This window comes from Fistularia commersonii, chromosome 21 (assembly GCF_037954325.1).
Source record: "Fistularia commersonii isolate RoL2024-O1a breed Wild chromosome 21, RoL_Fcom_v1.0, whole genome shotgun sequence".
Lineage (NCBI taxonomy): Eukaryota > Metazoa > Chordata > Actinopteri > Syngnathiformes > Fistulariidae > Fistularia > Fistularia commersonii.
In genome coordinates, this window is record NC_141304.1 from 9979428 (window position 1) to 9992686 (window position 13259).

Here is a 13259-nt window from a genome sequence, read left to right on the forward strand (position 1 = left end):
ATGATTTCTTATCTACCCACCCTCTCGGACAGGTGAATTATTTTTTAAGTGATATCTAATTAAATATTTACGTGGAACTTTTCCCAGCACAGTGAGTTTCGTACAGATTGCTGCTCACAGCTGGAGTTTTAGTTGCAGGCAGTGAAAGGTAATCTTCAAAACAGAAGTGAACAAAAACATCTGAGGTCTCCCAATGTCACAGGACCAACTGGCCAACCTGGCTTTAATAAGCACTGATAAATAACTTCACACAGGTAATGTAAATAGTAAAGTGGACCAAGTGTTAAGTGACAAGAGACATCATTTGGGGAAAAGAACTTAAGATTGATTTACAGTGAAAATGAATAAAGCGTTTGCTCCACGTGTCACCTGTGTTGGCGAGCTGGGGTTTAGCAAAGCAACAATATATTCAAAATGTTTTCCTTCCTCATAATATTTCTCAGTATATTAGGCCTTATACTTAGGTATTTCGCCCTACAGTCATGATAACATGGAATTCATGAATGAATAAATGAAGAGAACATGAAATTAATTGTCATGGACATTCTAGACCAGGGGTGGGCAACCTTTAACACCCAAAGAGCCATTTGGACCCGGTTTCCAAGGAAAAGAAACACTGGGAGCCGAAAATAATTTTTGACGTCTAAAATAAAGGTACTACTGTACATGCCTTTTATTACCTTTACACTTTGTATAAACAAGTGTGTAGTGTGCTGCCTATGAAATCCACAAAATGCTACAGAGAAAATTAAAGTTTATTTATGGAATGAACTCATTTTGAACATTTTGAGCTTTGGGCTTTCAGAGCGTGTAGCGCAGCCTCGACCTGAATTTTTAAAATAAATTGGGAAAAAAAATCAGTGTCAGTAAACAATAAAACATAAATATTTGGAAAATGTCTTCATATATATTTATTCTGCAAATCGAGACTATACCGGCTGGCGGTTATACCGGCCTCTGCAAGTGTGACATTTATTTTGAGCGGCGAAAAATTATGAATATAATTTAATTTTTTTTCAAGATCACAATAATCGTCCAACTTAGAACTAAATTTAAAAAAAAGGGACTAACACAAATAAGATATACATCAATTAAAAAATTATAATTTATTTTCCCAAGCCACTCGGGGCCGCAGTGTAAGGATGGAAGAGCCGAATGCGGTTCCGGAGCCGCGGGTTGCCGACCCCTGTTCTGGACCAACTGCAGTGCAAGGTGATGCAGTTCTTCCTCCCGTCCGGTAGAGGGCGCGCATGCGAATGCCACTGTCCGACCACGACCTAAAAGCCGGTATATTTCTACTTCCGGGCTAGTGGATGTAAACAGATAGGGCGTTCCGCCTCCGGAGACAGCCTCAGAAAACATGACCAAACTGGAGCTGCTGAACGTATTTCTCAACGACAGGCTGACGGCGGCCGCCCAGGAGATTTTCCGCGCCGTTAAAGACACGGTGGTGGAATATCAGCGCGAAATCCTGCGCTCCAAGGAGGAAAACGAGCGGCTCAAACGGCTCCTCAATGTCGCTGTCCAACGACTCCTGTTGCAGCCAGGTGAGGGGAAGGACTGCGGTTCAAACGTCCGCCGAAATGTTTCCCTTTCCAGTGGAAGCTCCCTCCCTCTTATCGACCGGTTGCCTGCGCCTCCCCTACTTTTTAGCCCATTTACTGCGTGAACCCTTGACAATTCAGTCACACAGGCAGCAGCAGATCCTTTATCATAACAGCAGTCATCGACGTGCAGCGACAGGGGATGCCGAGACAACGTTTGAAGGCCAGACTTGTAAACAAAACGAAAACTCAAAACCCTTGTTGAAACCATTTCCTTTTAAATTTGTCTCCATGATTTGACTGATTACAATGCAAGCAGTGCACCTAAAGGATCTAAAGGAGGCAGAATTTTGAAGAAATTCCCCAATAATAGAAGGGGATCAGATGTCGCATGTTTTAATTGTTTTAAAAGTGTTATCTTAAAGATTGGAAGATCTCTTAATATGTTAGAGGAATTGCACAGTCTTAATTGAATATCCAGATTTATCTTTTCTTCCGTTGTCAAGAAAGTGCTCATCGTAGCTTCCAGCCAAACAGGTAGTCTGTTTTTAAAGTGTGGGGAAAAAAAAACAACAAAAACCAAAAACATCTCTTGCCAGTATTGGTAAATCCCAGACTTTTAAAGACCTAATGGGATGTTTTAAATGTTTTCATTGATTCATTGTTTTTAAAAGAAAAAAAAGTTTCAGAGCTCGGGGCCAAACTAGCAATATGGCGGTACATCAAGTTAAGTCAGATTTTATATATATACACACACACATACATATACATCTATCTATCTATATGTGTGTGTGTATATATAGAGAGCCAATAACAATACAACACTTTACATGTCGGGCATGTCTGGACCATACTTTTTAAATGATTTACAGAAAACCAACATTCCCCTGTGAGCCGGTGTTTGGTGACAGTGGTGAGGAAAAAATGCCTTGGAGAAACTTTAGACTGATCCAAGCGCAATGTATGCGGCCTTGTCTTTACCAGTTGGGGTAAAAAGAAAAAGAGCGAGAGAGAAGGGCAGGGAGATAGAAAGCTAAAGTGTGCTAGAGACAGAAGGGTGTATGAGTGTTGGGCGGGGCAGGAATAAATATTCGATTACTTTTATTAACAGCGGCACTGACATTTACATGGTAATAGCTTAAATGATACAACAATAGCTTTAATATTCAGAAAATAAATAAAATAATGAAGGGACATAAGGAGGAATGCGAAAAATGCAACCCCCGCTCAAGGTTGGGAGATAGTTCAACTAAATGCTCTGGTTCATACCTGTACTTATACAACTACTTAGTTAAGAATAAATGAAAATGAAAGCTTCAAAATTATGTTGAAATGCCAATGTGTTTTTTTGTCATATCAGAGAGTTCAGTCAAAATGTTTGATATACTTGCGAATGGCCAATTTTTTTGCAGTGCTCAGCTATACCTTGTTATCACAGGCAAATGTCAGATTTGACCATGCATAGTCATATTGATCCAGGATTTTGTCATTGTATAAAAGACCAATGCCTTTGAAATTTTACAATCAAATTTTTTTCTGTGATGGAATCATATTTTGAAGATGGAGTTACATATTTATAATTATTTCTAAAGGAGATGCATTTTTAGGCAAAGATCGTAGAGCCTGAAAATAAAGCGCTTGATTCTTTACCTTGTGTGTCATTCTCCAGAGGCTCAGTCTGTCCATCCCCAGGAGGAGGAGCAGTTGTGTGAGTCGGAATGGAGGAGTGGATCGGAGCTACAGCTGCAAGTCAAGCAAGAACCCAACTTCAGACATGTTCAGATCAATTGCTCCCATGATGAAGGAGACACCACAGAGGAACCACCACCACAGAGGCCGGTTCAGACAGCGTGCATCAGGGCGAGCGAATCTCCTGCTCGAACATCCCAGGAGGTGAAGACAGACACTGACAAGGAGAGCTTCCCTCTGGCTGGCTGCTTGTCCTCCCCTCTGCATGCTGGATCAGACAGAGGGACTCATGGGGACCCGGGAGGTCAGACTCCAAAAGCAGAGCTATCAGGATGTGTTGGACAGAGAGCCTTTCTCTGCTCCAACAGCAAACAGAGTGTCCCCTCAGCACAGCTTAAGAATGTTCGATCCCTCAAACACCCACCCCCCCGTCCTTCCCACCCCAACCAGAGCAAGCAAAGGTGGCACAGCTGTAAGGAGTGCGGGAAGAGTTTCAGCTTTGCCTGCCAGCTGGAGGTACACATGCGCTGGCACACCAAGGAGAAGCCGTACAGCTGCGCTGTGTGCCGCAAGAGCTTCACTACCGTCAGCATGCTAAAGAGGCACCACCGCATCCACACAGGGGAGAAGCCCTTTCGCTGCCACGTCTGCGGGAAGTGCTTCAACCAATCGGCACACCTGAACACCCATTTTAGGCTCCACACCAGAGAAAGGGCCAGCTGGAGCAGAGCGCCGCACCCAAGGAACCCCCAGGCAACCTAAACCGCACCCAAGCCTCAAACTGTACAATAACCCTGATGTGTCTTGTCTGTTCTGTGCCATAAAAAAATGTGCATCTTGCTCCATTGTGCTGTGGAACACACATCAAAAGGCATTAAAGGACATTTTGGTGCAAACTGCATTGTGGTGTTGCATTGTGTACAAAAATTCACATGTACACTGGGGATACTCTGATTTCTCAGCGGTTTGTTTCCGTCATTATCATCATTAAATGGAAGTAAACAGGAGTTTATCCCCTGTGTGTATTTATTGACGCCGGAGGTCATGTTAACTTTTGCTCATGTAATTGGGTGGTGTGATACATGGTAAAGCTGTGAAAGAGTTCAGATACTCAGGGCAAAGGAGACAAAAACAAAATAGCAATCAATAGTTATTTATACAATTGTTCAGTTACTTTTTATTAAGTGCTTATCCTGCACATGGGGTGGCAGGAGCCACCTACACCTGATGTTTGGTGAGAGGCAGGATTAATCCTGGACAGTTAACCTTTCAATCACAGAGCAAAACAGAGACTTAACTATTCACTCTCATTCATGTATACAGACAATTTGGAGTCTTCATTTAATTTACTTGCTGCTTTCATACTGTAGGTTGCCAACAGAGAACTCAGAGAACCAATGCAGGCTTGAGGAAAATGTGAGGACTTAGAGAACTTAGGTTTAATCGAACCAGGAAACCTCTAGCTGTCTGTTGAAAGTGCAGACCACTGTGCCAATTAACACAACAATATAAGGTTTTAAAAAAAAATGTTGTCTCCCAACATAGAAAACACTGCAGTGAAGTATGAAATGAAAAGAGAACCTTAGACAAACCTCAAACAATGTTTGCTTATATTAAAAATAAGTATTCCTCAATCTTTGATATCAAAATAAATTAATACGTTTTATAGTTTCATACATTCTTGAAGATATTCATAGACACAAAGCCAAGTCGATACAATCATTATTCTGGAATTTATGAAAACAATATTTTTGGGACGGAAAACTTGATGTGATTATCCAGATATCTAGAGCAACATTTGCATTTTATTAAAACAGCAGACTGTTTTCCTAATTTTAATTAATATCCCAGAGGAATTGACTGAGTGGTTGGCTTGTGTTTTTCTTCACAGCAGGTGGAATAAACTACAATAACATTTGGCTGCATCCAGTTCAGCTCAAAACGCGCTTTATTCCTAATATGGCAGTAAAACCTGGGCTGTAGAATATGAACAGAATTATCGACTTCATGTCTTTTAGGTCCTGCCTAGTATTCTACAAGTGTGCATAATGGAGAATGGATCTATAGAATGACAGGGCTGTCACGCATAATGTGAAACAGTAAAAACAATGTGCAGATAGCTGACATATCCCAAGAAAATGGGTGAAAAGGAATTTCTTGACTTTTCCTAAAGTTGCATTTCTTAGCAATAGCAATGTGCTATATTGTTTGTTCTTTGTTCATGTCTTAGCGGTTCTGTGGTGAATGCATCTAGAATGAACCAGTTCAATCCCTTTGCCCTTTGTTGAAGGAGTGGCGACAGCAGCTCCGAGTACACTCAAAAAAACGTCTTCAGTGTTACATAGCTTTGGGGAGTTTCTGGTATTTAAAATATATCCATGCAATTATGAGATTGTTTTATGATGGTATAAAAGTAAAATGGCACTAATAAACTGTCAGTCTTCCACAGTTAACGCAAACTTAAAATGTACTCTAGTCAAATTGTCCTTTGTTATGTATGCATTCAAGTACATCCAGAATTATATTTTCTGGATGTAAGTTCATTGTGTTTATTATATTAATTGATCCTTTAATTATTCAATTGTATTTGTTTTCATTTCACCTGTCTCTTTTGTCCCCCAGTAGTTAATACAGCAATGTGTGCAATCGCCTGATACTTTGTGGTGAAAAAACTGATTTCTCAATAATACATTTTATTGAAGGCACCTTACTCGACATTCTAGGACACTGTACATAAATATACACAAAATAGAGGTTTAAAAGAAGCAATGAAAGTAAGAACAATTAAAGTGGCAAAGTGGTAAATGCACATTTATTTTCTTTCGACTAAACTGCACCGTTAACTTTGTGCATCCGGTGACACACTACAAAGGACATTTTCAACAGATATGATACATCGGCACTCTGCCGCTGGTTGAAATTACAGTAATTCTAATGCCGATGCACTGTGTCGGGTGAGTTAAAATGAGTAATTGCATTGCAGTCAAACAAAGGCACTTCTAATGTCACAACTAGCAAATGCACATAAAAAAAAAAAAAACATGCCTTCTAATCATTTGTGACAATATATCGTGAGTGTAGATATAGAGAATGAATGAAGGACATTGTTATATATTTGGTGGTTCCATCCTACTCAGGTCAAGTAATGGGGGCGACGTTGTCACTCAGATGTATTAGCCAAGGGGGCTCATGGTGACCACAACCAGATGTGTGACACTGCTTCATTGCAAGTTATAATACAGAAAGCTTGTACGCTAAAACCTATAGGGATACAACAGCTTGCTTGGTGGTGGCTCCAAGCCAGAGTTTTAAATGTGGGGAATGAAGTGGCGTATCTGTGACCAGATACCCATGGCCTCAGAGAGAGAGCGAGAAGGGCTCTGAAGTGAAAGGACCCTGAACCAAGAATTTCTGATGTTATTGCAGAATTCAGGCCTCTTGTTAGTTCGTGGGTTTGTTAATGTATGCAACATAATGACCATTTTACTGCTACTTAATAGTAAATGGTTTCACTTTATGTAGCACTTTCAAACCTTGAAGTTATAGAGCACTTTACACTGGATAGTGTCATGGATGTTGTGGCATGGCAGGTTTCACTATGGTTTGAGTCCCTTTGCTACAAACCTGAGATGAACTATATTGTTAGGTGCACCAACAACAACCATGCAGCCCATGTTAGCACATTTTATCAATTATCTGTATTATTTTATATATTTTTTTTAATTTGAATGTATTCTATGATTTCATTCTTTACTCATTTTTAATATGCACCACTTTCTATGGTTTATAATCCCGTTGTTTATGAATGGACTTGAATAATGTAAACTGTTTTGATTAATTCAAATGTTAAAATGTTTTCGTTCTACCCAGTTTCTTGCCAGACTGAGATTAGGGTTGGTTTCTAAAATTGAATTAGGCAGATTTTTTAATTTGTCATTGGGATGGAAAATGTCAGGTTTAAGTTGTCAAAGACAATATCACTGTCACAGATTATATGAAAACATTTGATTAAAAAAACAGTATGGTATCCAACAGGCACCTTGGTATGCCCGGAAAGCATTCAGCCAATGTAAATGTCCCCAAATCTGTGCTCACAAGGTTATATAGCTCTGTTGTTTATGTAAACTGTCTTTGGACATCTGATTTTATTTAAAGAGGCAGCTGTAGGTTGATCACAATATCAGTGATTGTCCCAGCCTTGGAGGCATCAAAAACAAAAATAAGGCCCTCAACCAAAACATCCCAAAATCACAACACTCCAGCCAGATTTACGTGACCATTTTATGAGCCCACAATTTCCAAATAGACCTCCAAGGAAATTCAGATAACTTAGGCTAGCATCCATCCACCAGCTTAGATAACTTCACTTACCTGGTACACTGAGATGGAGTTGCTTTGATGGAAAGTCATGACCGTAGAGAAGAACCATGAAAAGTATTTATAAAAAAAAAATCCTACAAACCCCGACGAAGACAAGAAACAAACGAAGAAAAAAAAAACAAACCAAAAAAAACAACAAAAAAAAAACAAACAAAAAAAACAAACAAACAGGGAACAGGTGTACACAATCAAGGAGATTGAGGTGCACCAGGTGCAGGTAATTGGCATAACACGCCCCCACGACAGACACCGTTAGCCCACTCACTATGGTGGAAATTCTGCTTTTGCGAGTGAAAAAAAAGGTTGAAAATGTTTTAAAGTTTATTACATTTCATTTTATTGATTGTTTTTTTAATTTTTTTTTTTTTCCCCAAAACGTCTTGCTTGGACGCTCTGCGATGGGAGGTCGAAAAGCAGTGAGGAACGAAAACAGCTGAGCGGCCGGAGGAGGGAGGAGTGCAGTGAGTCCAGGGGAGGAGAGAGAAAGAGAGAGAAAGAGAGAGAGAGAGACCTGCGCCGCATCGAGAGGAAAACGCGGTGTCACAGCTCCGGTAACGGCGACAGCACCGAGGAGGAGGTGGAGTTTCCAAATGCGGCGGCGGAGGAGCTGAGGGGCCCGGTGCAGCGGCGGCGGCGGCGGCGGTGGACCCAGCGCAGGTAAACGGACACTTTCTCGTCTCACCCCCGCCTCTCCGTTAGTTGCCGCTCCCGTCAAAGTAGCGCATCGGGGTGGCGTCCCGGTTCTGGTCTCTTCTTGGTGATGTTGAGCGGGGACGGAATGCGGCAGCCCCGGCGTTGAGCGGGTAACCGGGCCACCGGCTGCTGCACCGCCCCCCCACCTCCCATTGCCCCCCAATTGCCCCCCCACCGCCGCCTCTCTCTGCGCATCCTCTGGATGATGCTGCGGTTTTGTGGGGTTTTATTTTGCTGCTCTGCGCAAATTGCAAATAAACATCTCAAAGTCTGCTTAAGCTGCCAAGCCCGGCCTCACCTTCCGCATCTGCAGAGGCCCGTGTGTGTGTGTGTGTGTGTGTGTGTGTGTGTGTGTGTGTGTGTGTGTGCTCGCTCGCGCGTGTGTGATATGTCACTGCAGAGGACGTGCACAGGACATTTAAAGGGCTGTCAAGTTGTGCTTGTTGGGTTAGGCCCCAGGGCTGCAGCCCAGGCTGCACAGTGAGTCAGGTCTGTCTGTCTCAGCAGAGCAGGATGTGAGGATGGGAGGCTGCAATGAAAGATATTTATAGTCGTTTATGTCATGACATACATGCCACACAACAACAGCAACAACAACCCCACTCTGACGACAGTGATTGTCGATCCTCACAGTGACCTTGTTCTGCATGGATTCCAAAGAATCTTTGAGTCACCTCCATAACTCCTCATCATAAATATATATATATATATATATTTTTCTGTCCCACAACTGCAGGGCTGAAAGTTTCAGTTCAGCAACCTTTTCATATTAGTCATGCTGTGCCCTCATCTTTTTGTCCCATGTGTAACTGTGGCAGATCAACGGGATGAAGATGACAGTTCAGCACATTTATGTCATTGTAGGGTAAAGGTAGCGTTTACCTCTGCCTCTCATTTCCTGGTGGAAAACTCCAGGGGCTTGTATGACATAGGGAAGATCTGTGTTTTCATCTGATCCATGTTGGGTTGTTTTTTTTAATGGTTTTAACCCAGTTTTACTAACAGTACTTGGGGAAAAACCCATCAACCATGCTGAAAAGAGCAAACACATTTGACTCTGTCAATGAAATGCCGTCATGGGTTGTCTGAACTTTTCATCAATTTTGAAGTGAAACCGTGGACATCTGTGTCTCTGCTGCATATGGGGGATCGGAAAACACAAATTACTGTCATTTACTGGCAATCATTTAGTCAGATTAGGGCGAGCAGAGAATATTTTGACCAAAGAAAATTTTGAATCTGTGACTTTGAATACTTAGTTTGTGGTTCTAGAAAAGAAGGGAGTGAGTATGAAAGGTGACTCTTCCTGGTGTGTCCCAGCTCACTAGACAGGAAGAGGACAAAGGTAAACACGAAGCGATAGAGCATATTTGACAACACAGAGACCCGATTTATTGTCAAACAACCTATTTTTGGAGGTCAAAGGCTCAGGCTTCAGCATTTGGATGATGTGTAATTTTTAATAAGAACCCATGTATTACAAGTTTTACTACCCTGTTACTCCCAAGATGTCGACATAATTTTGAAGAATTCACTGAGGTAATACTGAGAGACTCTCTCTCTTAACATAGACACAAAAATGGACGTCGCTATCCTTAAATAAAAGATGGACTTATAAATAAATGCGCTTTATTAATGTTGATCTTAGTTGCAAAAGATGTTTTTCGGTCTTCTTTTGTCTTCTTGCGACATCTCTCAGCTGGAGCCCTGGAAGGGGTCTTCACTGAGATATTTTAGAAAAAGCTTTCTGAGCATACATTTGGGATGTAAGATGGGTAAATTAACATTTTCCTTCCTCCTGGTCTGTCCCAACGACCTCCCGTCCCCTACCTCTTGCCTTTACATTTTTCCCTTCAATCTGTCTCCTCTGTTCTACCTCCCCCCAGATTTCCATCGCACATCGCTCCCTGCTCTGAGAGAGCAAGGTAGAGGAGTGCTAAAGGAGGATCTTTCAGCTCTGATTGTTGTCCTGCGATGGTGACGGTTGTGGTAGTGAAGTGTCCCAGATAAAGTTCTTTTCCCTTCATTCCATGAGCAATATTTTGTCTTTTGATCTTTTAGAGCTGGATGACATTAAAATAAAAAATAAACATTGGTACCTGTATATCACTTTTTTTTTTTTTTTTTTAATCTCTGCGAGTTCCATTATTTCTTTTTAGTAACGGGAAAAATGAATAACCTAATTGCCATCTTTTTAAAAAACTAGCTAAAAACAAATTGCCTTTTAAAAACTACAAAAATGTACTTTACATTTACAAAAAAAGAAAATAAATTGATCTATCCCTTGTATCATAGGCTGAGAGGCAGGGTTCACTCTGTACTGGTGGCCAGTCAATCAAAAGGCTCTATCTAGAGCCGTTCACTCTCTCACATCTGGACAATACGGGGTCTCCAATTAATGTTGGTGTTGGGACCTTTTTGCAATGAGGCGTAAGCGCAAACCACTGTGCCACTTGCATTGTGGTGCAGACCATCCATACTGGAAATGAAACAAATGGTCCCATAGTGTCACAGATTAGGCCGACTATTCTTATCACTGTTTGCACTTTCCTCCATTGCTGATGTCTGCTTGAGTTCGGATTGATGACACAGCGGAAAATTAGGATATGTTTTCCTCATCCAAATACAAATTTCATGGGAAATAAGATTGGAAAGATGTAGTGAAATAACCAGAACCTCATAGCATTTAGGTAGTCCAAGCAAGTGAGTATCTGAGTCCTCAAGTTTTGTGAGGAAGGAAGATTCTGGGTTCATTATGTTTTGAGGGCCTCTGTGTGATTTTTCTTTGACATAATGAGTCTGTATCGGGCTGATGCCTGTGTGTCTGGGTCTGCTGGTCAAAAAGGTTGCCTTTTGGTTTGTAATGGGACCTTAATATATGCACTTAGCAGTGGTCATCCGTGGTGTGTCTGTGTGTTAATGGATGTGTGTGTCAGCTGATCAAATATTCCTCAACAGAAGGTTTTTTGAACATCAGGAAAGAAAGATGCATAAGTTGTTTTACTAGAATATACTCCAATTCAGAATGATTTAGTCAGTGATACACTCTTCAGTTGCTCCCTCAGTAGCTCATATATTCATAAGATGTTAGTTGTTGAGATTTCAGCTTCTTTTAGACCTGTTATGTTCCTGAAAAAGACCGGATAAAGTGACCATTGGAAGAAACATGCACCAATCTGAAGTCAAAGAATGCTCACCACTGAAGGCCTGCTGTCACATCACCTCATGCTGTCTGAGACTCAGGCAGCTGGTGCTCTTGTATGAGCATGTTCAAGACCTGTGATCTTCTCAATCCACAATGGTAAGAGGTTGCTCTACCTGCTGCAAATTTGTTTTTCAGTTTCACATTGCATTTTATGATTCCAGACTTGATAAAATGTGGCCAATTGGAAGTCCTCTTACTACAGCACTGAAAAAACAAGAAAATATTCCATATCACTTAAATGAAATGGAATTGTAATCCAGCTCCCACCTGATAGCTGCTCACCTGAGGTCTTAAAAACTTCTACTTATATTTGTGTTCAGAGAACTCAACTCTCACTTCTATTCCACTTTCTGTAGGTTTGTCTCCGTCAAAGGTTGCTTGGCACAATAAAAGTGGTTAACAAACAAAACTGTGTTTGCTGGATCAGACTAGAGTGCAGAGAGCATCTACAGAATGCTCAACAGAAGTGGATTAATTGTATAGAAATACAAAAAGAACTGTAAAATAAACATGTTAGAGCCCTTTTAATTAATTCAGAATCAAGTACAAGTTTTTAGGAACTATTCAGCTGCTGCAATTTTGTCAATCTGTAAAATCTAAATACGATGCGACATTACTTTAAAATGAGGAAAATAAGGCAAGATGTAAAGTAATTTAACATTGCCTTATTCCACAGCATTAATATAGAATTTTATTACAGGAAAACAAGTTTTCTTACAGTGCACATAACAAATAACACTTTGAATCAGTACATGGTACATCAGTGTGTTCCCATCAGGAAATATGAAAAAGCCAATCCATTTGTGATTGAATCAACTTCAGTGAAAAATGTGAAGAAATCTGAAAAAAATGCACAGTCTTTACTCCTTTATCTCATTTACATCTATTTTTAACACCAGACGGTCAGCTCTAATCCTGGTCTCAATGGCTGAGTAAAACACTGGAAGCTGAAATTTGACCCCAGCAGAGATTTTAGTGGCTGAGATGCATAAATGCGGCTCCTCCTTCGACATAGCAAGTCCTCTCTTCAATTGTTTGTCAATGTTGCCATCTTCTTGAGTGCACCGCAGCCGGTTGTGGATGACCACTGGTCGCCTGTACACCGTTGACAGGGCTGCATTCTCTAAAGAATCTTATCAGTCCACTGTAACACAACTAGTCAGCTGATTCCCCCCTCCCTCCTTCATGACCTTTTTTTATGTATGTATGTGTGTGTGTGTGTATGTATGTATGTAAAGAAATATTTTACTTGTCTTGCAAAACCGTGTGGAGCTCTGATACAACATTTTTACTCGAAAGTTGTGGCAACGTGGGGCTCCGTTTAACTCAGACTCCCAGGATCTTGAGCAGAATCCTTGAACTGGCATCATAAGGAGGGAAAACAGAAGCTTGAGGTTGGAAGAGAGGTTGGAATGGCTTTAGCTCACCTTGGACCTACAGAACAATAGAAATCAAACTAGATAGGATTGTGAACCTCTCAGAGCCATCTCAACATGTTTCAAAAAATAAAACACAGATCAGGTATAAATATATCTATCTGTTGACCTCCATGTTGAATGTGGGCCAGAGCACTGAGGGAGCAGCAGATCTAGATCTACCAAAGCGTGCCCTGCTTCCGAATGCAATCTACTTTTTCCACCATGAATTAAAGATGTTGAAACAGGCAGAACAGCTTCCATGTTCCTTGGGCTGATGCCGCTTTCCGTTCATAGCTAAGGGTTCATGATTTGTAGGGCCTTTTAATTAAA

General features: G+C 41.1%; 2 protein-coding genes across 2 annotated transcripts in view; both read left to right on the forward strand.

The window, feature by feature from the left end:
- Window positions 1-1244: 1244 nt before the first annotated feature.
- LOC147222241 (uncharacterized) lies at window positions 1245-4225 on the forward strand. The gene is made up of 2 exons (XM_086169018.1): window positions 1245-1547; window positions 3214-4225. Exons 1-2 carry the CDS (start codon window positions 1361-1363, stop codon window positions 3993-3995), a joined length of 969 nt encoding a protein of 322 aa, XP_086025144.1. The 5' UTR covers window positions 1245-1360; the 3' UTR covers window positions 3996-4225.
- Window positions 4226-8038: 3813 nt separating this feature from the next.
- Window positions 8039-13259, forward strand: part of nfasca (neurofascin homolog (chicken) a) — a 118116-nt gene continuing 112895 nt past the window's right edge. The window contains exon 1 of the mRNA XM_086168532.1: window positions 8039-8270. The gene's annotated coding sequence lies outside the window, so the exon portion shown is untranslated. The remainder of the gene's footprint in view (window positions 8271-13259) is intronic.